This window comes from Lissotriton vulgaris, chromosome 3_1 (assembly GCF_964263255.1).
Source record: "Lissotriton vulgaris chromosome 3_1, aLisVul1.2, whole genome shotgun sequence".
In the NCBI taxonomy this organism is placed as follows: Eukaryota; Metazoa; Chordata; class Amphibia; order Caudata; family Salamandridae; genus Lissotriton; species Lissotriton vulgaris.
The window spans coordinates 1,747,408,746-1,747,433,701 of NC_141689.1; the positions used below are offsets into that span (position 1 = coordinate 1,747,408,746).

A 24,956-nucleotide genomic window follows, 5' to 3' on the forward strand; every position below is an offset into this window, starting at 1 on the left:
ATAGCAGCAGTCCTGTGGCGGTCCTACTGCCAAAGTCGTAATATGGCTAGTGGACTGACAATCTGGGAGTCCAGGGACCACCACCACAGGTTCCGAATTTGTAATTAGACCCTTAGCCTTAGTACATGGTCTTTGAGGCTTCTGTGTTGAGATAATAGGTTTGATATCATGTTCACGAGTGGAGGTTTGGGTACAGTTCAAGTTATGGCTTAGAGTTGAGGTTAGTTTCAGATTTAGGGGTTGACTGTGTGTAAAATATATGTTTATATTTAGGATGCATGTGTACGGATGGCGGTTATCTTGGAATGCTGTTTCATGAACATAAAGAAGAGCATTCCAAGATGATTTCCATGAGTATACAATTGTGCACGCAGGCACATGCATCCATCTTGGAATGGATGGCCATTTGCTGCTGTGGTAGTGGCAGGAGGAGACAGAGCTTGGTAAGGGCAGGCACAGGTCTCATTTTTAAATAAAGGAGGAAGGGAGAAGAAAAGGGGGGTAAGGAGAAATAGAGTGAGGTAGAGAAAACAGTCCCTCATGTACTGCACTGAAGTGTCCTGATACCAGCGCTGGAAGGGTGCAACTCATCCAATCAAAACAAGGTGAGATAGGAATGCTCCTTGGGCAGCACAAACAAAAGAACATGGAAGAGTGGAGGATGGCTACGGAGAACCACGCCTCCGAGTAGCCACAGGTGATCCACTGCTCCACCCTTTAGCAATGGCGGTGCGTACCTGGTTGATGGCGTTTCCGTGATTCTGGCGATTCTGGCAATTTCCGATCCATTTTGGGTGAATCTCAGCAGCTTCTTGTGGGGAAGGAAATCCTGAGCATCCATGAGAGTCGATCGCCGCTAGAAGAGGCAGGCGGCGGTTTTACGAGCTTTGTTCGAGGAGGCGAGGTGGTGAGGAGGAGGCAGGGGGCACGCGCTCACTCTCCGGACGGCAAGGCAAATCTCTTCACGGCCGCGCCGCTGTTCTTTTGGCGGCTTCTGAGTGCGGCTTAAGTTTGCGGTGTGTCTGCCCCTGAGCTCGTCAGACTGCTGCATCACGAGTAAGACGCCATCAGCGGTGGAGGCGGAGGAGGTGAGCGGGAGGCTTGAGGCGAGCTGGGGGGATCTAGAGCTGGATGATTGACTGCTGAGTGACGGCAAGTCCTTCCACTGGACATATACTCAGAGGCGATAAAGACCTGTGATAGAGACTGGTAAAGACTGGTATCCCTGAGTTTATAAAAATGGGGAAGCTATTAAACACTCGCCCTATGAAGGTTAAGACCCGCCGGCGTATAGCTAAAGAAGTGAGAGAGGCAAAGGAGGCAGTTCGCCTGGCTGGGTTGGACACCCCTCATGTCCATAGCCTCGATTCTACATTCGAAAGCTCTGAGGGAGAGGAAGGGAACCTAGCTGCCACAGTAACAACTATTCAACAGCCAGTTCAGCTAGAGGAAGCCTCTGCTAAGGATGGAGTTACCCAAAGCCCTCCAGTAAATTTCCAAGAAGAAGGTGAACCGGATACGCAACAGAAAGGAAATGCCACAAAAGGGCTCAAACAATTCTCACTTTTCCTCAAAAAGCCAATGTCGCAGGCTTCCTCTCCTAGCCCCGATTTGTCTGCAAAGAACATCAAGGAACTTCCCGGGATTACGGGAGCCGCTAGTACCACAGTTAGCATTGATGTACCAGTTGTATCAGACTCTGGGGTTGAGGTATCAAGATCAGACTGCCCGAAAGTACCTACAAGAATTGCTGATTTTGCTGTTAATGATAATTACGTATTTGTATAGCGCACGACTACCCGGAGGCATCTCGGCACTTGTATGAATACCGCTAAGGAACCCTTCCTGGACTTTCCCTGTGAAGTGCCCACTCCTGGGCACCCCCAAGGTGAGGCCAGGCATCCTAGCGTTGTTGGGGCCGTTGTGGAGATTAAGCAAGCTATTGCCCAGAGTTACAGAGTGGGACTCATGATTAGAATAGGCACCGAGGCGAGAATTATCAGGTCCGAGGAAATTGAGCCCAAGACCCACCGAGGCGGGAATTGAACCCTGGTCCCGGGCCAGACTTCTGCATCAGGGTCTGCCACTCTAACCATCGAGCCACACTTCTCCTTAATGCTGAATTACCTGACCTGCCGGACTCCTTTCATCTTGACAGAGAGACCGCTCTAGCTCCTGCTAACCAGAGCGGGATATCGGCGGCGGATTTTTCAAAATTTGTAAAGATGCAAGTATGTGATCAGGGGATAGACTCCTCGAAGGGTCTTGGGATTGCACCGACAAACTTGGTTCAGTCCATAGCCCCCAGCAGGAGGAGGTGGGGCTAACTCCAATGCTAACCTCGATGCTGACCTCAATCCTAACCTTCCGACTGACTCAGGGGGGCTCTTTCAAATGAGCATCAAGGATATGCTAAATTTGATCTCAGAGGAAGTCGGGGATTTGAAAAAAAACCTCAAAAAGCGGAACTGGCCTCTCTTAATCTACGCTTAGAGAAAATCGAAAGTACAATGGGGAGCCTTCCCATTAAGCTGCAGGAGGCTGAAGAAAGGATATCAGCCTTAGAAGACCAGTTGTCTTCTGTTAGGAAGGAAGTTGAGGCAGACACCAAAAGCAAACATGTGTTGGAGAGTAAAATGGAAGAGTTGGAGAACCACTGTCGAAGATCGAATCTTCGTATAGTAGGTGTTCCAGAGGGAGTGGAATGGTCTCAAACCCTGAATTGGGTGAACACCTTTATCAAAAAGAGAGTTATTCCTGACTTTCAAGGCGATCTTACGATCAAGAGGGCCCACCGTGTCCCGGCTCATCCATATCCCAACTCGTTGCTTCCACGTACTATACTGATTAATTTTGCCGGTTTTCGTATAAAAGAAACAATTTTAACAAAAGCTATTCAACAGCGGCAATTTGTGGTAAATGAGACAACTAAGTGTCGGATTTTTTCAGACATGACAGCAGCAGCGGCACGCCGTAGGAAGGAGTTTGTTAAAATCCTCCACCTATTTAAGGCAAAAAAGGCACAAGCTTCAATCACCCAGCAATCCAAGTTGAGAGTCCTGGTGAAAGGGAAATTCTTCATGTTTACGGACGTTGACGAAGCGCAGGAATTTCTAAAAGAGATCTCTCAGGCTCTGAAGGGCTAGAAGGGCCATGTTTAATCTCTATATGATTTAGTATGATTTAGTTTTTTGCTAGGAGATCAGAATGGGGAGATTAAATAGTAGGTTTAATTGCCAGGGTTCTGTGCAAGGTATTATGAGAGAAAGGTTGCCCACATCGCTGGGGGGAAAAGGGTGGGATCACCAGGGTGTAATAACATGACAACCGAGTTGAATTGGGGGTGGGAGAAGAGGAGGGGGTGGTGGAGGGGGGATAGTCCACTTTTCAGGGGGATGGCATGGTATAAAAAGGAGAAAAGGAAGCCGGTTAATTTTCAAGGTTACATTGCTTATTTGCATCTATTCATAAGTGATTCCAGGCAGATGAGGGGTGGGTTCATGTTTTTGATTTTGTTTCATATATGGTTAATATGTTAACGTTAAAAGTTGTTTCATTTAATGTAAATGGGCTGAATAATCAGAGAAAAATGCGTGCTATTGAAACCTGGTTAAAAACTGTAAATCCTGGGGTGATTCTCTTGCAAGAGACCCACATTTCGATTACAAATCTCCCTGAATTTTCTATGTTTAAATCTTGGGCAGCCTATAGGGGATTTTCGTCATCCTCTGCCTCTCAGAGAGGGACTGCCATATTTCTAAACAAAAATTTACATGCAGACTATGTTAATTTTGGTAAAGATCAGCAGGGGAGGTGGTGCTGGGTTACATGTTCCCTTAGACCAAAGTTTAACCCATTGACATTTGTGAGTTTTTACGCACCTGTGGAGGATAATTCTAAAGCATATGAGGAGCTATGCCAATCGCTGACTCAGGTCCCTGGGGATATATTCGTGGGGGGGACTTCAATATTTTGATGGACCCCCATTTAGATTCCTCTGCTCATGGGAAAAGACAGATAAAACCTAAGGGGCAGATTTATGTTAACTGGCGCATCCCCAGGGATGCGCCAGTTAATGTGCGCCACAGCTACACCACCCATGGTGCGCTGCATTTACAATGCGGCGCACCATGGTGCAAAAACGGCACAGATGCGTGACGCATCTGTGCCGTAAAAGCGGCGCATTGCTGGAGTTGCGTCGCAAGCGCGGCGCAGCTCCAGCAAGGCTCGGCGGTGCTCCATCTACACAATGTTGCGTCAAGACCTACGCCTGCTTCAAGCAGGCGCAGGGTTTTGACGCAGCATTGGCCTAAAAGTGACTGAGTGAAATCTCATAGATTTCACTCTGCCTCTTTCAGGAGGCGTTCCTGCGCAGGAACGCCTCCTTATGGCGCAGGGCTTTACAATGTGACGCATCTCCTAGATGCGTCACGTTGTAAATAGGGCACATAGTTTGTGCCACCGTTGCGCCAAATAAAGTGACGCAATTGCGGCGCAAAGAGGCGCAAGGGCATCATAAATCTGCCCCTAAGTCATTTAAGGTTCTGCAAAATTATGGAGCAATTTTAAATCTGGGTGACCCCTGGCGAGCACCATTTCCTTCAGAAAGTAAATTTATGTGTGGGTCAGGCCGGTTTAGCTCCTCATCTCTCATTGATTTTTTTGGGATTTCCCAGTGTTTAAATTTTTTTCAGAAAAAATTCTTTTATAACGGTTTTTCTGATCATGCAATGCTGGCACTGGAAGTCCATTTGGGGGAGGTTCGAGACATCCTAAGCGATGGATGTTAAATAAACAATACTTTAATGATTGGGTGAAGTTTATGAGTTTGGAGATTAAAGAATTTTTAATTCTAAATATTCAGTCCGCTGCCTCCAATGTAGTATGGGACTCCCTTAAGGCTTTTGTTAGAGGGTTAATAATGGGAACAAAGGCGAATTTGGAAGACAAGATCCAAGCACTCCATGAGGCTTTTTTATATAGCTCCTCGGCCCCCATTAAAACACAGCTTGAGCAGGCCAAGCTTGAGCTTTGCTCCCTGTTTTACACTCAAAGTGAAACTATTTACCAACAGTTTCATCAGAACAGAAGACTTATGAGGAAAGCAATTTCACAGGCAGACTCTTGGCGTGGCAGGCCAGAGAGCAGGCGGCTGCAAATTAAATTACGTCATTAAACTGCCCCCTGACTGAATGAATGAATATATTTTATTGTATCAATTAACAAAAATTGTTACAAAAAGAGTCCTATAAAATATCCACAATAATTGCTTGCTACAGTAATCATCGTTAACTGCTACAAATTTGGATGCACTAGATCCTGTAAAGCAAATCCTAAAAATACAGCTCATAGATAATAAAAACATTAAAACCCATGTGTCAATTATGAATTCAAGGCATTCAAAGGCCTATTTTGGAATAGAGATTCCAACAAAGTGCAAAATAGATACAGCGTGTCGCAGCGTGCAAATCAAAGTCTGGGCATGCCCAAAGTGCAGTCTTGAAGTTCTAAAGTGCAAGGTGCGTTACTTAAACGTTCTTTAACTTTATGTGCAAATTTGGCAAACCTAGCCAATTCCATCGGTTTCTCCAGGCTAAACTGCCCCCTGACTGCTGCGTGTATAGAGGACCCAGTGAAAATTGGAGACATAATGCTTAATCATTATGCAGCTATTTATGGTAAGCTTCAGATGGTGGATGACCGTTTGCTTGGAAAATTTCTCCATGAAAATCCGCCACCAATACTTTCGGAAAGGGATAAAGCTTGTATGGTTGATCCCTTTTCCTTGAAAGAGCTGGAGGAAGTAGTGAAGAGCCTACCCAATGGGAAAGCGTGCGGCCAGATGGGTTTCCATCTGAATTTTATAAAGTTTTTTTTGACGCATTTTCAGAATTTTTCTTTTTTTGATTAATTCTTTGTTGGAAGGAGGGGCAGTTCCTGAATCCTTTAGACAGGGGAACATAGTGAATTTAGCGAAGAAGGGTAAGAACAAGAGGGACCCCAATTCTTATCGCCCAATTACGTTACTTAATTCAGACTATAAATTAGTTACTAAACTTTTAGCACTCAGGTTTAATAAGCATGCGGCGAATTTGATCCATTTGGATCAAAATGGGTTTATCGCGGGCAGACAATTAGCTACCAATATCCACTTTCTGTCAGAGGCCTTGGATTACTTCAATATACAGAAGATACCTGCCCTAGTTTTACTACTGGATGCTGAGAAGGCTTTTGACCTCGTGGTCTGGGAGACTCTATTTACGATCTTACAGTCTTTTGGTATTCCGTTGGCGATTATATCCTTGATTCATAATTTGTACGCGAATGCTGTAGCCAATATAGTTATTAACTCGGCAGTGGCAGGGTCATTGAAAATTAAAAGAGGCACAAGGCAAGGGGGCCCTTTATCGCCAGTTCTGTTTGCCTTCTTCATCGAAGCCTTGGCAATAGCCATTCGGAACTGTGCCGATATCTGCCACCCAATTCCATCAATGGCAAAATTAAAACTATATGCAGATGACACCATGCTTATAATTAAACCCACTATTGAGGTACAAACCAAAGTCTTCCAGTTGTTTGAAGACTTTGAAGCATTAGGGGGCTATCGCATAAATAAAGGGAAGACTGAAGTGTTGCAATGTGGGAGGGTAGCCTTAGATTTGCACCCTGACATTTATAAGACTGTAAATATTAACCCAAAGAGATATCTGGGTTTTTTTCTGAGTCTGTCAACGATTAATATAATTTGAATTTTGTTCCTCTTATTAAGAAAGTTCAGGGGTTGTTTTTGCGTTGGAGCATGCTTCCTCTTTCTATTTTGGGACGAGTCGCTTTAATTAACACCATCGCTGCGTGCAAGATTCGTCATGAGCATCGAAGGGGTTAAAATGTCTGTTCTTCCGTTATTTAATTTTTGGTTTTCCTCATTACCATCCACCTTATTAGGATCCTTTTTCACTCGGGTAGAGTCCATGTTTACAGCTTTTCTCTGGGCAAAGAAAACCCCCCGAATAGCACTCAGCACTTTATATGAGGATTTGGATCAGGGAGGGTTAGCCCTTCCGAATCTTAGGGATTACTACGATGCGTATTTTGCACAATATCTATCTAGATTTAAACCTTCACCGCAACCACACTTTTATTGTAATATCTTTATGAATTTAATGTGTAGAGACAGCCAAATCCACTCCCCCTTGCTGATGTTTAGATCCCTGAAATTGGTACGCTATAAGTGCCTTCCCTGGGTTTTTAAAAAACGACAGGCTTTTTAAAAAAAATACTCTATTCCAGCAATTAATTCCGCTACATTATAAGAAGGAATCCTGCCTTCGGCACGGGTAAGACAGCCTTTTTGTCTGGCGTCAAAATGGGTCGCAGCGGGTTACATTAAAGTTTCAGATTTTGTGAGAAATGGAAATTGGCTGACAGTAGAGGAAATGGCACAATTGATTTCAAATGACTTTATTTTAATGAATTCATATAGTATTCTATATAAATATTTTGTAGGAATAGATGCTTCTTCCTTATTGGATCAGAATCAGTTGGTCGATGAACTATTACTTAGTCCATTGGATAAGAAACCAGGCGCTTGGAAGAAATATCTAGCTACTATAAAGGGTGTGGATCTTGAGTTAAAAGCTATTAAAAAATGGGCGGAACACGAGAATTGCGAGATGTCAACCTTTATTTGGTCGACCATTAACAGACTTAATTTTAGCTCATTGAGAGGGGCAAATTGGCATAGGATGCTGTTTTTTAGTAAATGGTTATTGTATCGAACCCCTTATTCTTTGTCGAAGATGTATGGGAACCAGTCCTCTCAATGTTTTCAATGTATAAACCATTCATCTGCCAATAGGTCGCATATTATGCTGAGATGCCCCAAAGTAAATAAGTATTGGCTACATCTATTTGGTTATTTGGAACAGGAATGTAATATCCAATTGGAGGTGAATGATAAATTAATCTTATTTGGTTTTGATCCCGACCTCGCTTTTACGGATTCAATGATAAAAAAATTCTATATCGCAATGGCAGTAGCAAGATCACTGCTATTGCAAAAGTGGTGTACGGACTTGATTCCTTCGGTCCTGGAGTGGGGGCATAAGGTAAAATCAGTTAAGAAAAGTGAATGCCTTTTTGCACTACGAAATTCAATGAAATATGGGGTACCTATTTCGACTAAAGCAGGGAGGGCAGAAACTGTTTTTAAGATGTTTTTGGGGGGTGGGTTGTGGAGCTAGATTTTTTTTTTTTTTTTGATTGTGTAAATATTCCTATTGGTCCTGGCTGAGTTGATTGTTAATGTATTAGGAATTTGTTTAAATTGCTCTAGAGGAGATTTTTTTATGGTGTAATGATGCAATATGTATATGTCTATGCTATAAAATTCCGGCTTCAATAAAAAAAAAAGAACATGGAAGAAAGCCATCTAGTCAGGAGCAGGACACTGAGATTGACAAGAAAGCCATGGAATCACGACACATGATTCCTTGGGTCATGGAATCCATATTTGAATGCAATTGGTTAATTACCAACAGACAACTGAAGCAGTCTGAATGTGATAGCTCACAGGTGACAAGCAGAACTCTACAAGTCCACCTTATATTACATACCTTAAAATGGCCACAGAGTTTGAAACCTGTTTTATGCGGATTCAGAGTTGAGTGCAAATTCCTCTTCGCTTCGAAATTAGCACATTTTCTTGCCACTAGCTTAAAGCCAGTGGTAGTAAATAGGTTACAAATCCACATTGGTAACAGTTTCCCATAGGGCAAAGCTTATTCCCTTTGTGCAAATCCTGAAAAAGGAGGTACTGTGAGACACCTCAGGTTATTATCCCGCAACCTAGTGATAAATGATGAATTAGTGTTGAAATATTTTACTGTTTGGATATGAATTATTGAAATGCTTTATCTTTTACTTACAACACATTCTATTTTCAGTGACAGAGAAATTCGACTCTACGAGCTCTCCAATTTTGAACCCTATTGCCAAATCATTGGTTTTGAAACAATGCCTCTGCGCTTGGACTGCAGGTAAGAGAAGATCGCAGTTGCAGCCCTATTTCAATAAGTCTTTTCTGCTCTTTAATGTGGTGGAAATTGCCTAGTATGCAGCCAATGACTGTTGAATGACACACCTTTGACTATTGAGATGCTGAATAGGACAGGCTGCTCGTCAGCATCTTTCCAGTCCTTTTTAGTGCACTAAAACAAAGGTTGGACGGGACAAGGATATTCGCTTTATGGTGGCATTGGCTCATTAACAGTCACAGGCTGTCCCAGTTCCTACAAAGGGCTGGTTGGGATGCTAACGCCACTGTTTAGGACAATCGTATTGTTTACTGCTCCAGCAGGTGACCTTGACCCTGTTATTTGTGATCTGAGAGAAACTAGATACTTCAAATTTTTTTCAGAGGGGACAAAGAGACAAAACAATTGACACGAGTGAAAATATAGCCCTTTTATGACCTTCAAATGAACTAATCATTCATATGAATCTGATTTTGTAAGTATAGTTTGGAATTTTTCCTTCTGGAGGAGCTTTCTGATGTCTCTTCCAACTTGCATCTATTGGAGTTCCCACCTATTAGCTTGTTTGTTTTGATGTTGAGTGGCATATATTTTAAAGCGCCATATTCTATTGGTCAGTTCAGTGGTAATATGTCACTGGGCCTCTATTCGAAGTGCCCAACCTCCACTTTGCTACAGTTTGGGCAACCAAAATCCATGTTATGTACTGGCCTCTAAGCCATCTATCAGTTGTAAACAATATCAGAAATGTGCGAATTCTTGAGGAGCTGGGTGGTTGAATTGGTGGGCGGCCTGTATATTTCCTAGTTTAAGGGTGCCATCTTTGAATAGTCATGCCATTTTCTGCAAGGGTAAAACTTCTGTTGGTACTTAAAACATGTTCCTCTAAATGCACTTCTGATGCACCTCACTTTCACAGTATCCCAGGCTCATTTGTAAAACAGTTGTAGTTGAAACTGAGGTGGAACCACGAATCTTATAGCATAATAAATAGAAAATCAAAAGAGGGGGCTTTTTAACATATCTAGCAAGAAATTATCACGGAATAAACGTAGAAATACTATTAAATATTATATTTAAGTAGGGAAAAGGGACAGCCATCTTTACAAACAATATTTTCGGAATCATTGGAATGATAATCAGTTTTTTTACTTTGACACTAGTTAAAATCATTATAACACTGAAAGCTCGCTCCATCTACCCAATTAGATTTACAGAATCAAAAAGGGATTGTTAATCAATATTTGAGTTCACCTACTTATCAGGCATAGTGGAATTGTATATGTTTTAATCACGTATTGTGATGTGATTTCAACTATGCAAGAAAGTAGGTTATTAATTACAAGGATTAAGATAACAAAGGTGTCAAGGTAAAACACGGTTTTAATCATTTAAACTAATTTAAACCAAGCTTATCCGCCTGGCATCTACAACACAGAGTAGGCAGGCTTAACTTGGAAAAATGTAGAAAGTGTTCAGCAGTAACAAAACGTAAAAACATAATACAATGACAATTCCACAATCAATTTAGGAAGATAGAGAAAACATGAATGAGTAAAATTACATATGAATGCCAAAAACCAAATAAGGTGAATGGGAGATATGAAATTTCACATAATGAAGGTAAACGTGCTAAGAAAAGATAAAGTGCCAATCAGTAGTCACTGTTTCTAGTTGACTTGTAACTAGGTGTGATTTCAGGCCGACCACAATGGAGTGCCGTTCGGATTTACCAAGCTGGATTTGTCCTAGTCAAAGATTCTACTTTCTGACCTACTCTCTGAAAGTCTGCAGCGGGGCAAGGTTGTATCTGCCGAAGTCCTCTCAGAGCCGGGTAGATGCTGGATAGGTTCCAGCTGAGCCATTTGTTTTTGCAAGAAAATCTATGAGCAAGGGACATTCAATTTTGGCAGCCAATGAAGTCCTTTCATGGGGCGGATACCTTTTGCATCTTCACCTCGTCAAGATTTCTACTTCCAGGCTTTGTCTTTTTTATGAAGCTAAAAATTCTCCAGTTGGGGAACCCTGAAGCTGTATCAAACATCTTTGCAATGAGGTCCTACTGATGCTCTGGAGGACCTCGAAGTCCAAATATTTTCTAAATCCCAACTTTTCAGTTTCTGAGGCAGCTCCACATGGTCACTTCTAAGACTTGAGACCTTAGCACCCAAAGGTCAAGGCTCACTCCAGATGAGGCCATAAGCATGGCCCAGTCACGTTCTAGCTGGATCAGCGGGGCACTGCAGAAGAAAGGACTCTTGGAGCTTGTTGTGTCCCTGTAGCTATGCAGGAGGTCATCCACCTGACCATTGGAGTCCATCTGATTCCTGGGTACCAGTGGGAGCAGGACCACTTCTCAGGTCTCTACACAGATTTTTAGACATCAGGCCCAATCCTTTTCTGTTCTTCTCCAGGTCCAGGAGTGTTCCGGTGAGCTGTGGGTGAGGTGCCAACGTTGAGAAAAATTTGAAAAAGTTCCAGTGGGTAACACTTTGTACTTATGCAACATGGCAGGAATTTTCTGCCCCTGAAGGAAACTTGTGTGCCAGCCAGGTGTGTTTTAGGAAAATGAAAGTCTCCTCATCTTCAGCTACACTGAGAATGTTTTGGGACCAGCTCCCCCTCCCTCTGGGCAGCTGCCAAACTGGCTAAAGGTCTCCAGAACAGAAGGCTTCTCTTCTTTAGGTCTTCCTGTACACTTAACTATGGAGAACCCTTCGTGTTAATGAATTTCCTGTGCCCTCTGCAGCTATCCTTCCTGAGCTGCTATCTATTACATACTTCACACCCTGTTTACAGCTGAGCAGGGCAGAGTGAAGAGGCAGGACAGCCAAAAATATGGAATTTAATGTCTCCTAGATGAGTGTTCTTCTATGCCCTCGCCTATGCCATTCAAATTTATTGTTATCTTGTAATGTCAATGCCAGATCGAATCGTCATACAGATGTTACTGATGTTCTCTTATTGAAACTAATAAAAATCATTAAAAAAAAATAAGAAAAAATTATTCCTCCACTTGGGTGACGAACTAAGGTTGGGCAGCAAGCATTGGATTTGGCTAAAGCACGCCAACAGAAAGTCATCTACTAACAGCAGTAGCACTTGAACCCTGATAGTCATCTGACGAACCTCTCGGGACGTCCGATTATATACTACGAAATTCAACAGCCAAAGGGGCATATCACAGCCCTCTGTTCCCTCGGAAAACTTGACTTATTTTGGTCCATGATGTAATAGGATGAACCTTTTCCTCCAACAGTTACTTTCACAAACAAAACATAAGAATTTGAAAGAGATTATTTGCATTGGCCAGTTCCTTCAGAGGCAGCACCGGCCTATTTTTGGCTTAGACAAGCTGATCGAATCCCAAGGGACACTATACCCTTGTGTTGGAAGGAATAGCATCTGACCCACTGAGATTATTTGGTACTGGTATCACTTTGAACGACATCCACGAAGTTACTGAATAGGAATCGGTCATCTTAACAAGAAGACCCTATGAAATTTGAGCGAACTCTATGGATTTTTAAGCCTTGAAAAAGTTACTTTGTAACGAAACACGTGTCGGCTGCCGATCCACCGCTCTACAGGAGTTTTACTGTATTACGCTCTCCATCTCTGTAATACCATGTCTTTGCAAGATTTGCCTTTGAACTAAATGCATTGAAAATATTGCCAAATTTGTGTATTTTATAGATATTAAATTGAACAGCAAACTACTCATTGCTCCTTTTTTAAATTAAGTATCGTATAACTGGATAACTATCAATGAATGAATTATTGAATGGATCAGAGTGCTGAGGTTTATCTCTATATATGCCTTGACAGTCATCCACATGACATAGCTCAGGTTACTCTACATAAGATGTAGAAATTCAATATCCTGCCATTTTTCAAATCGTCAATTTAATTTCTCCAAAATATGCCTGGCAAAAGGAAAATTGTCAGATCTCAATCCGAGGCCAAGGTGCAAGCCAGAGCTACTGGGCCTCGGAGTTGCAAGGGCTGGGGCATTTTACCTCTGATGTCCCTGAGTCCATCCTACTATGGCTCTGCAAACTAGGCCAAGTACAACCCCTTCAGCACTATGCTAGTAGTCTCTGGGAAAATAGCTTTACCTCCATTTTGTGAACAGAAGCAGGCCGGACTCTTCAAAAATGGATCTCATTGGCCTCCATTAATTTGGCTCACTCAAATGCACAGTGCACCACACAGCTACATACCCAAAGCAGGCACCACATAGTAGCACAAGTGTGCCAGCAGGTCTCCACTCCAGTGACACAGATAAAAAAGATCTGGTCACAACTGTGGATTCACTGAATACCATTCACTGCCACTACTCCTGTGCACGCTAAGCCCATGACCGGGATACTAGTCAGTTGTCGGTAAAATGAGGGCATGCCTGGTGCACACCTCCAGGTCACAGGACAGGTCCAGGACCTCACCTACATCAAGGGACAGGCTTAGATCTCAGTGTGCACATTAAATTAGCATGAGGCTAGTGTCACAATCACGGACCACCAACTTCATGGATGCATGGCGGTGATAGCCCCATTACAATGAAGGTGACTGCCCTATTACAATCAGGTGGTCAGACCACCATTGCTGTGCCGCAGCAGTTCCCTGGCGGTGTCGCAGTGGTCAGGAGGCTGCAGTATGTTTGGCAGGACCGCAGCGGCCCTACAAAGCTTATTACTAGTTTCCTCTCTGCCCCTGTTTTCATGGTGTCTTCTCCGCCATGAAAACCGTACTGCAGAGGAAACAAAGGGAGCCCTATAGGGCTTCATTTTGCCTATGCGCTCTGGGATGCATGCAGGGGGCACAAAATGTGTTCCCCTGTACGCATGTACCCCAGTTCCTGCACAGCATGAACTTATCAGTCCATATCATGCAGGAACTGTTATTGGCGTTCCCATTGCAGTACCCATTGTCAGTGCACTGCCATAGGAGAGTAAAAAAAAAACCTGCCAGACAAGGGAATAACTTGTAGTGCGGCCTGACCACGGGTTTGGAGGTGCGGATCCAGCGCCGCTCGGCCAAACTCGTAATCGGGTCCTTACTGGCCAGCACTAATATCTCTATGCATTGTACCCTTGAGTGTACACCTGCATTCAGAACACACACTTAGTCTGCGTGCACTGTTTAAAACTGAAGCTTTCCTATATTCAACCAGGGTGTGCTTAAAGTAAAACACTAACACTCCCAGCACACACACTCACCATGTGTATGTTACAGAACACTTCACCCTTTATGTGTTGTACACGTACACCTAGCACATTCTCTTACTGCACAGCACTACATCTTTCATGTCAAGTATTCCTCACAGGCATATTTAAACTCAGCACATGTAGCAATCTCACATGTACTACACAGTACTGCTCAATCCATGTACTATACCCTTCCCAGATACACATACAACAACGCAGAGCCATTACCCCCGAGCTGTGCAGCACTCTACATCTACCTGATGTCGGCCAAAGGTGAGTTCAGCACACAGCAGCAGAACTTTTAAAAAGGTGATTGAGCCTGTAGGTCTCACTCCAGTGACACACTGTAAAGCGGTCCTGTTTACTATTTCAGTTAACTACTGGTATGCTGCCACCACTGTGTGTGTGCTGCTTAAGTTATGGTGAAGGAGGTAGCCTTCCAGCACTATGAAGGGAGGGTCGCACTTTGGGTCACCCTTCCGGTCCAATGATACTGCAGTCCTTGAGACAGGCCTATGTCACAGAGCACATGTATGATCAGTGTTCGCCTATGATAAAAAATCAGCATCAGGAATCTAAAAAACTGCCCTTTGGGCACTCAGAGCAGCCATGCAGAGGACTTTTTGTCCCAATACTTAACTTGACAATAATTTTGTAGTGTATAGTATGGTCTAAATATATATGTAAGTAACACCTTAATCATGGCGTTTCAAACTCTACAGAAGTCCTTGGGCGGACCTGGCTACCTTCCGCTCTTAAAGGTGATAAACGCGAAACTATTGCCAACTATTACATATGGTAGCGAGGCTCTGTGTGGTAGGTACTCTGCAGCTCTAAATAAAGCAATACAAAAACATTTAAACTTATTTTTCGCCTTCCCTGTAATGCGTGGCCAGCCCACATCAGGTTAGAATTTGGGCTATCTAACTAACTAATTACAGGAAAAGGCAAATATATAAAGGTATGGAAGAGAATAAAATCAAATATATCAAATCCAATGTGTTTATCGCTCTTCCAAGAAGTACAAGCAAATCATAAACTACAGTATTGGAAGTATTTACAGACAGCCTTAGACGAGTACTGCCAGAGTCTTTCAAAAAAGCTCAACAATACAACAACAGAATAATTGTCAACGCTGAAGAAAAAGGAATGCCTCTCAAAACAAAGGCACGCATGGATGATCTTGAATGAATATAAAACTGCTAAGCCACAAACCTACCTTCGAACACCTTGGACCATAAAATAAAAAAAATGCTTTTATTAAAACACGTTTAGGCCTTCTTCAAGGATTATCTCATGCAAATGCCATGGATACACACAATAAAACCTTTGCCATTTAGATAACGCAAAAAAGTAGAAGAAAACATAATTAACTTAGTTTGCATATGTCAGGACTTGATGGAAGAAAGAAGGAGGCTATTAAAGAATCATTTTAATGTCCATGGACTTCGATCCTGTAGGCAAGCTCTGATAAGATGTTTTAAATCAACAGACTAAGGGGGTCATTATGATGGCGGACGGACCTGTGTCCGTCCGCCACCCCAGAGGGAGAGGGGCCGTCCGCAGGGGCAGCGGCGGTCCCTCCATGTGAATTAGGATGTGACCGCCACCCTGGCGGTCACATCCTGTATTTTTAACATTGCGGCGGGTGCTGCTCGAAGCAGCACCGGCCGCAATGCTAAAAATACATGCAGTGCATTTGCATGCACAAAGCGTCAGGCACCGCGCGGTGCCTGCCGCTATGTGCAAGCAAATGCAGGGGGGTACCATAGGTGCCCTCCATGTGCACCCCCCACCCCCTGACACCCTGGGGGCCCGCAATGGGCCCCCAAACAGAAAAGACCACATGCTTTTCTACGGCGGAAAACTCGCCGTGGAAAAGCATGTCTTCGCCGGCATCCTAATATGGCTGGTGGTGTCTGATAGATACCGCCGCCATATTAGAGCTTTTTCGCCGCGGTCGGAAGGCGACCACGGCGGAAAAGCGACGGACGGAAACATGACCCCCCCCCAGCCATCCTAATCTGGCGGGGGGTATTTTCTGTGTCCGCAGCGGTGAATCTGCATCCTCCGGGCCGGCGGTGGCTTCCGCCGGCCCGGAGGATGCGGATTCACGGCGATGCTAATCGGGCCCATAGTTCTGAATACTCCTTTTGTAAAATGTATGCTACTGGTAAAAAATAAATTAGACTCCTGCGAATAGTCTGTAAAAAGCTAGGAAGACCGAACCCGCAAAGTTACTCCCATAGAAGGTTTAATCGAAGTAGACACATTAGCGAGCTTGCACAGATTGAATTGTATTATGAAAGTTTACTTTTTTTTAGATATTAATAGGGGTGATAAGGAACAAGGCTCCTGTTAAGGGCTTTTATGAAATGTACATGCGGGGTTGCCAGGGTAATTCTACGTAGAATTTTATCTTTGTAATAATGAAAAATGTAGTTTGCTTGTCAAACTTTACTAATTTTAATGTTTAATTGTATATCATACATGGTGATATTTTACAAATGTATATTGCATGATGTAAATAATCAAACAATAAATGTATTTAACATTGACAATATTTTTGTAGTGTATAGTATGGTCGTAATATATCTGTAAGTTGATATTTCAACCACAGTAGTGTGACTTTCAAGTTTTGCGATGGAATCATGTGTCATCTGTGGCACTCCAAGCCAGGTCTCCTCACTCTAAAATCATATGTTCCATTTCACACTCCACTGGCACTCATATGCTGCATTTAGCAATTTCATGCTCATTGTACACATCAGATATTAGGAATGTGGAATTGCTCACTATCTCTGTTTGTTCTTACTCTCAGTGTCAGAGGGAAAGAAGAATGTATTATATTATTCGGTGATGAACAGGTAGGTTCTGTTAATTTCATTTATCAAATTGTTGCACACAATGTTATCCCCATTTATATGTGAGGGACTCCCAATGCAATTTAGTGACTAGCCAAAATATCAGATTTAACATTATGACTATCAAAATATCCTGGAAGAGAATAGCTAAGGTATGACTCTCTTCTTTTTAGTATATAATATAATTTTTAAGAATATTTTTGTATTTAATATAGTTTATTTAATATATTTAAAACATATTTGTTCTATTAATTTAATATATATTAGTATATTAATTTTAGATGCTAGTATTCTTAGTATAATTTTTATTACTTTTGTAATATAGTTTGTAATTTTAAATATGTCAATTTTTGAAATGCAATTAGTAATTTATAATGAAGTAGCACATTGTTAAGTTTGTAAGGAAATAGAGATGGAAGAATTATAATTAATTTAATTTTAATTGTATATATATATATATACATATATATATACACACACACACACATATAAATATTACATTGTTTTCTAAAAATAATTATGAGTTGGAATGGTATATGTACTCCTTACGAAGTTCAACACTTTCCCTACTATTGCCTTCATTGGAGTGGTAATAGTAAATGTACCCCTTCCAAAGTACCAAACTGTCCTTACTGTTGCTTTGACTGCAGTGGGAATAATAGACCTAACGCCTCTGAAGTCCAACTCTTGCATAGACTGACATGGGAACAGTGAATTTAACCGCTTCTAAGCACTAATGATTCCCTACTGTTGCTTTGCCTGGAGTAGGAATACAAATTGTAACCCCTCCGAATCTCCAGTGCCTTCCCTACTGTTCCGTAGATTGGAGTGTGAATATAAATTAAACTCGTCAAAACTCCTACAATTTCCCAAATGTTGTTTAGATTCGATTTATATTACATTTAAGGTTGTTTAAATGTATTTGTTTTTTAATATTTTGTTTATTCAAATGTTTATATTTTGATATTTGTTTTAAATCACTTGTTAAATTACTTTCATTAATAATTATTTGTCATTTTTTTGCTGTTAGTATTTTTTTAATTATTGAAATATACTTTTAAAAAAAACATATGTCTGTATATTGTTTCTATATTAAGTGCCTGATTATGATGTGACCCGGAAAGACTCCGACCTGCAATGCAGATGATCCAAAGTGAAACTGGCTGGTCATTCCGGCTGGATTCCGGCGGGCTCAAGGAGCCTGTCTGCCAGTTGGAGGCCTCACCGTAATCCATAAGGACGGCGTTTCCGCCGTCAGGATTATGATGTCCGTTTCTGACAGGTTTTCCATGTCAGGGTTTCCGGACATGGAAAGCATGTCAGAAAGCGAATTCGGAGGCCTCCGGTTGGGTGTTGAGGTGCCTGCCACGCGGTGCAGGGATTAACAGAAACTCATTACATTTTGCCCACATAAGACTTTAAGCAGAAAATGTTAGGTGGGAATTGTGAAACTAAATTGTCTGTGTGGTACAGTTCCATGCTAGCAAAAATGTTGCTTACCCCTAACCGCAGTGTAATCATGTAATTTATGGTTGAAAAAAATTACGATTCATGTAGCGTACATGAAACGAGCATCTATATGCATTTCAATAGCAGTAGCGGCTGGCAGGGAATAAGGGTGGAGGGGCAGGGGCAGGGGAAGGGGAGGGAGATGGCGGGGGACAAAATAAAAAAAATATATATATATCACTTACCTGTTCCTCCGGCCACGTCTCTCCTCTGCTTCTTGAGTCCTTGGAACCAGGAAGCACCCAGGATCCCCATAACCATTCACACTGCTGCAATGCATCCCCTAAGCCATGCATCGGCACTTAGATGGGAACTGGGGGCCTGGCCATGTTCCCCACCAGGCTTTGAATTCATCCTGGTGGGGAACATGCAAAGTGCAAACCACTCCTCCCACTGAGCCTCAAGCTCTGCCCGACTCTAGCCCAGCCCTGAACCTGCGAAAAATAAAATGAAAATAACTAAGTTAGTGGAGGAGCTACAAATGTTCAATAGTGTAGTCTTGATTTTAGAGCAGTTCGGATGCACAAGATGTAATCCTCGTCTGATTTATGAGCTAAACTTTTGGTGTCGGTGGCTACGCAGGCCCAATAATACTATCATCACATCAAAGAGCCAGCGGTGTCCGCTGCTATCTCGCCCTAGACCACTATCAGCTACTTACCTCTTAGGAGGGATGTTCAGCTCTTTGAGGGTATTTGGTATCTGATCGGTTGTTCCAACTTCTACGTCCCAATAAACATGCTCCTGGTGTGTTCTTGCATTCTGCTGAGAGTGTTAACAGTAGTGGCGGCTCACAGAGGGAGTGCTGGGGGGCTGTGAGGCAGGGTGGGGAGGGGCAGGGCGGGGTAGTGGACTCTGCGATGCTGAGAGCGCAAGGTAAATAGTTTTTTTATTTATTTACTTAGTTTACTCAGTTCCGTCGTATGTCCGAGTCCTCTACCTCCCACTCTGCCCCTCCCCCACCTGCAGCACTCCCTCTGCGAGCCGCCACAGTGGAGAAGTGTGGCTCACTGGTTAGAGCAGGCAGACCCTGAAGCAGAGGTCAGACCCGGGACCAGGGTTCAATTCCCGACGCAGCATTGTCTTGAGCTCAAATGTCCACGGACTCGATAATTCTCGCTTCGGTGCCTGGCCTAATCATGGGTTCACACTCTGCAACTCTGGGCATTAAGCTTGCTTAATGTCCACAACGGCCCCCTGCGGCGGGATGCCTGGCTTTCACCTTGGGGATGCCCTGTAGGGGCTATCTCACAGGGAAAAGCCAGGACGGGTTCCCAAGGCAAGCGCTTAGAGACCCCTGGGTGATAAGCGCTATATAAATCCAATATACAATACAATACAATACAATTGCCCTCTTCTACTGCATACCTCACGTTTCTAACAACTACCGGAAACAAAACATAGATCACACTTTAACAAATGTATCACAATCAGTGAACTGAACCATTTAGAAGTCTCCTCTTTATTTTAATTGTAAAATCCACATTTTCAGTGCCTAAGCCAAGGTTTCGAATGCATTTGTAAAGGTCGAGGTACATACGATCCTAACTCTTTCCTTCACATTTACTTACGCCCCAAAGACACTCAGGAGTTAGCTTGGCATGTTTTGCACTTACAGTATTGCACCTGAATTTGTTTTTTTTTGTTCTGCAGGGATGTGTTAACATCATATTGGCTTCATTCATGGCAGAAACACTGAGGTGGGTAACACTAAAGGTTCATTCCCTTTTTAGAGCCCGTCTCCTGGCCTGAGCCATTTACTTTGGGCGAGGGCTTTAATTTACCCTTGTAGGCCCTAGCAGGAGGCTCTCATGGTATATTACCTTGTCATGAAGTATCATCTCAATTAGGAATTGTTATCTCAACTAGAAATGCTAAATATTACTATACAAATGTGGTTCTTGAAAGTGGTTACTTAGACTTTATTTATTTATTTATTTATTTATTTAAAAGGTTTTAAATAGCGCTACTGGACCCAAGAGTATCAGAGCGCTTTACAGTATAGGTTAAACATCAAGCAACAGGTCAACATAGGGCAGTTTAATAACATAGGATAAGGCATTTGAATCTTACGAGAGTAAAAGGAAAAAGTAATTCCGAGATCAAGTAAAGGATAATTAAATTAATGGCATTTTTATACAGCGCAAAACTTTACCCCCAAGGGGCATCAAGGCGCAATAAAGACAGACATGAAAATCCAGACTCCAGATAACTCGACCAAAAGGCCAATGGGAGAGCAAGAACCTAATATGCTTGAGAGAAAAGCCAGGTCTTAAGAAGTTTTTTAAATATTGCTAAGGAGGATTGACTGGTAAGCTCAAAGGGGAGGGAGTTCCACAGTTTGGGAGCCAAGGTGGAAAAGGCTCTACCTCCAAATCTAACCTTAGCAAACCTAGGAACCACAAGCCTATTCTTCGAAGATGAACGAAGAGTTCTAATGGGGTGTAGGCACACAAAAGAGATTTAATGCCTTCAGATCCTGAGCCATGGATAGCACCATGGGCCAGACAGAGAATTTTGAAAGAGATCCTAGATGGAATCGGAAGCCAGTGAAGGTCCCTTCTGGCCATTGTTGCAGACGCTCTCCTAGGAAGGCTTAAAACCAATCTGGCTGCCGCATTTTGCACCATTTGGAGGCGATGGATAGAGCCTTTATTGATTCCACCATAAAGGGCATTACAATAATCTAGCCTCTAGGCCAGCTGTTGCTTGTTTCCGGGCTGCCAAGGACAAGTAAGGGGCAATTTTCTTTAAAATTCTAATGGTGCCACAACAAGTTGACACTGTCCTATTTACCTGGGGGTCGAAAGAAAGGGCAGGATCAATTTGTACTCCAAGGTTCTTAGCAATTGGAGTGGGGGTCGGACAATCTCCCAGGGACTTAGGCCACCAATCCTTCGACCAGAGATCTTGGCTCCCTCCGAAGACCATAACTTCGTTTCTTTCGCCGTTTAATTTAAAAAAATTACACGCATCCATTTGGAGACTGCCTCCATGCTCTAAACTTGGAAGCAATCTCACAAACTGGCTGGGTGATGGATACCAAGATCTGTGTGTCATCAGCATACGATAGCACATCCAGGCCAAAGGATCTTACCACCTGTGCAAGTGGGGTAACATAGATGTTAAACAGTAGAGGGCTCAACGAGGAGCCCTGAGGAACCCCACATTGCACCTTTTGGGGATCGGGGAGGAAGTTGCCCATTTTTACTCTCTGCTCCCTATGATGGAGAAAGGAGGAGAGTAAACTGAGGGCAGAGCCTCCTAATCCGATGTCCTTGAGCCTGGAGATCAGTATTGACGGGGACAGGGTGTCAAAAGCTGCTGTGAGATCTAATAACACAAGCAGCGAAGGGTGTCCCTTGTCAACCTCAGATCGAATTTTGTTTGTCACAACAGTGAGAGCAGACTCAGTGCTGTGAGCTGATCGAAAGCCGTGCTGGGAGCTGTCAAGCATGTTGGAATTTTCAATGAAAGTGGACAGATTTTGATTTATATAAGATTCCAGAATCTTGGCTGGGGCCGGGAGTAAGAAGATAGGACGGTAATTCTTCAGGATCTCTGGGTCTAGGGAGGGTTTTTTAAGCAAAGGCCTAACAATGGCGGTTTTCCAGGAAGAGGGAAAAATACCCTCTCGGATCGCCAAGTTCATAACTTCCAATAAAGGGGGAAGCACCGACCCTCTGCAAGTTTTTAAGATTTTTAATGGGCAGGGGTCAAGAGGCAAGCAGGACTTTGTGGCGTCCAGAAAAAGATTAAGATCTTCTAGAGACAGAGGGGGAAAACATGTGAGCGATGGTTTAAGCAAAACATCAGTCTTTTCATTTATATCAGGGATTGAAAAGGAAGATCCTAGGGCCAGATGTAGGTAATTCATATTTATCGACTCTTAAATACCGAATTTTACCGATTCGGTATTTAAGAGTCGGTAAATATGAAAGGGGGAGATGTAGGTATTACAGATTCTGTAAATACCGAATCGTTAAGATTCGGTATTTACCGAATCTGTAAATACCGAATCGGTATTGCCCATTGATTCCTATGGGCCTTAAAGCCCATAGGAATCAATGGGCAATACCGATTCTGTAATTACAGAATCGGTAAATACCGAATTTTGCAAGGGTGCAGGGGGTGTCACTTTGACACCCTCTGGCACCCCAAAAATAGGCATGTGCGCCATGTGGCACACAGACATGCCCTAAGGGCATGTCTGTCTGTCACATGGCTAGGTGTGCATGCACACCTGAATTCGGTATTTTAACACCCAATTGGATTGGGTGGTAAAATACCGAATTTGTAGGGCCTTTGGGACTCAGAAGAGTCCCACCTACATCTGGGAATTACCGAATCGGTAAAAATACTGATTCGGTATTTTACAGATTCTGTAAATTTACCGATTCGGTAAATTTACAGAATCTGTAAAATCTGGCCCCCTACATCTCAAGATGCCAAATACCGGTCGGAAACGGCCGAATTCGGCTGTTTCCGACCGGTATTTGCCACCTACATCGGGCCCCTAGTGCCTTAGCGTTTAGCTCTTGATTTCTAATTTCAAGCGCACTGTAGATCTCAGCAATCTTATCATGGAAGAAACTCGCTAAGTTATTACAAAGTTCCTGGGTTTCGATGGTAGGGTCAGCCGGTCTGGGTGCCGAGAGAGTGTTGATAATGTTAAAAAGGTCTCTAGGGGATTTTAAGGATGTAGTCAGATTAGTAAAATAATGCCTTTTTTCTTCCATTATCGCCTTCTTATAGTCTCTAAGAAGGGATTTATGCAGGGCTTTCCCCCGTGGATCAGGATGAGCAGTCCAGGACCTTTCTTGTTGCCGACATATCTGATGCATGGTTTTTAAGCGGTCTGAAAACTAAGGTTGAGAGGGGCTCTTTCGGGCTAAGTAATGTCGTTTGGCCGGGGCAAGAGATTCTATAGCAGTGGCTAGGGCATTAGAGAGGTCAGAAGCAGCCCTATTTGGATCCTCTAGAGAAGGACACCTAAGATCATTCATAAAAGGTAAAAGAGTGTTATCATTTATAGTTTTATAGTTCTTTCTTGTGGACCAAACATCAATTTTCGGTTTATTGCCTAGGTTGGAGTTTACTTTAAAATGAAAGGGAACTGCCAGATGGTCGGACCAAGAAAGGGGAATAGGGGTGCCAGTCCTAAGTCTAGCATCATTAGAAAAAATGCCATCCAGCGTATGGGAGGCCAGATGTGTGGGGCCGTTGACCAATTGGTCTAGTCCACATGCAGCTAGACCCTCTACAAGTGCTAGCGTATCCTTCGAATCTGTGGCCTCTAAATGGAAGTTAAAATCACCCAGAATAGTAAAATGGGGTATGTCAACATAAGGCTAAATAAGTTTAAGAATTTCATAAGGAAAAGTCGTTTTGGGGCCTGGGGGTCTATAGCAGAGGATTCCAGAGAAAGAATCAGAAGGGAGAAAGTTAATGGAGAAATACAGTGCCTCAAAGGTGTCTGAGGGCAAAGAGAGAGGCTTGGTGCAACAAGTAAAGATGTCTCTAAACAAGATTCCCAGCCCACCACCCCTGCACCTTGTCCTATCGAGTCTGGACAGGGAATAGCCCTCGGGAACTGCCTCAACAAGATCTGGGCCAGAGGTTTCAGAGCCCCAGGTTTCGGTGATAAAAACCCAGGGTGGTTTATTTTGAGAAACAAAATCGTTAAATGCGACATTATTTCGCACCAGGGACCTAGCATTTAACAACAGGCCCGCCTCACTAAAAAGATTAAGAGCGGGCAGCTGATTTCCAATTGTGACAGGATTTTTATGACGAGGATAGCGAGGGCGTCTAAAACTTAGAGTCCTCTTACAACAGTGGATATTAACCAAATCATCTGGAGGTAAACTAAAGTGGCACAATCTTGGCACAGGTCTAAGAGCCAGAAGAGTAGAGTAAGAGTACAACTCACAATTACCATGGAGGGGGAAGCGAGGTCCAGCCCGTCTGGCCCCTAGCGCGTCCTCAGCGCAGACGGGCGCAGACGGGCTTAACTCTGGCGCAACTTCGGCGCACATTCACTGGGCGCGTCCGCTGGGCGCGGAAAGAATTGCCCCTCTTAAATATGGCCGCTTCAGGAGCCTGGCGTCCCACCTGACTAGGATTCAACCAATCAGCTCGGGGAGCAGCTGTTCGCCTACGCGCCCTCCACACAATCGGGAAACACCCGTGGTGGACAGGGGCACACAGCAATTAAATTGGTACTTGGCGAGATAAGAAGCCAAATGTGCTTAGAGTGCTAAATTCGATCTTTTAAAATACGGCGAAAACTTGTTTTAAATGAGGATTTTAAAAGTAAACACAGTCATGAATAATCATAG

At 43.2% G+C, this 24,956-nt stretch overlaps 1 protein-coding gene across 1 annotated transcript in view; it reads left to right on the top strand.

The window, feature by feature from the left end:
- LOC147728404 (cilia- and flagella-associated protein 337-like) overlaps positions 1-24,956 on the top strand; it is a 378,048-nt gene that overhangs the window by 59,254 nt on the left and 293,838 nt on the right. Inside the window, exons 4-6 of the mRNA XM_086963279.1 lie at positions 8,946-9,038; positions 17,064-17,109; positions 20,269-20,315. Of these exons, the coding sequence (XP_086819405.1) occupies positions 8,946-9,038; positions 17,064-17,109; positions 20,269-20,315 (186 nt within the window). The remainder of the gene's footprint in view (positions 1-8,945; positions 9,039-17,063; positions 17,110-20,268; positions 20,316-24,956) is intronic.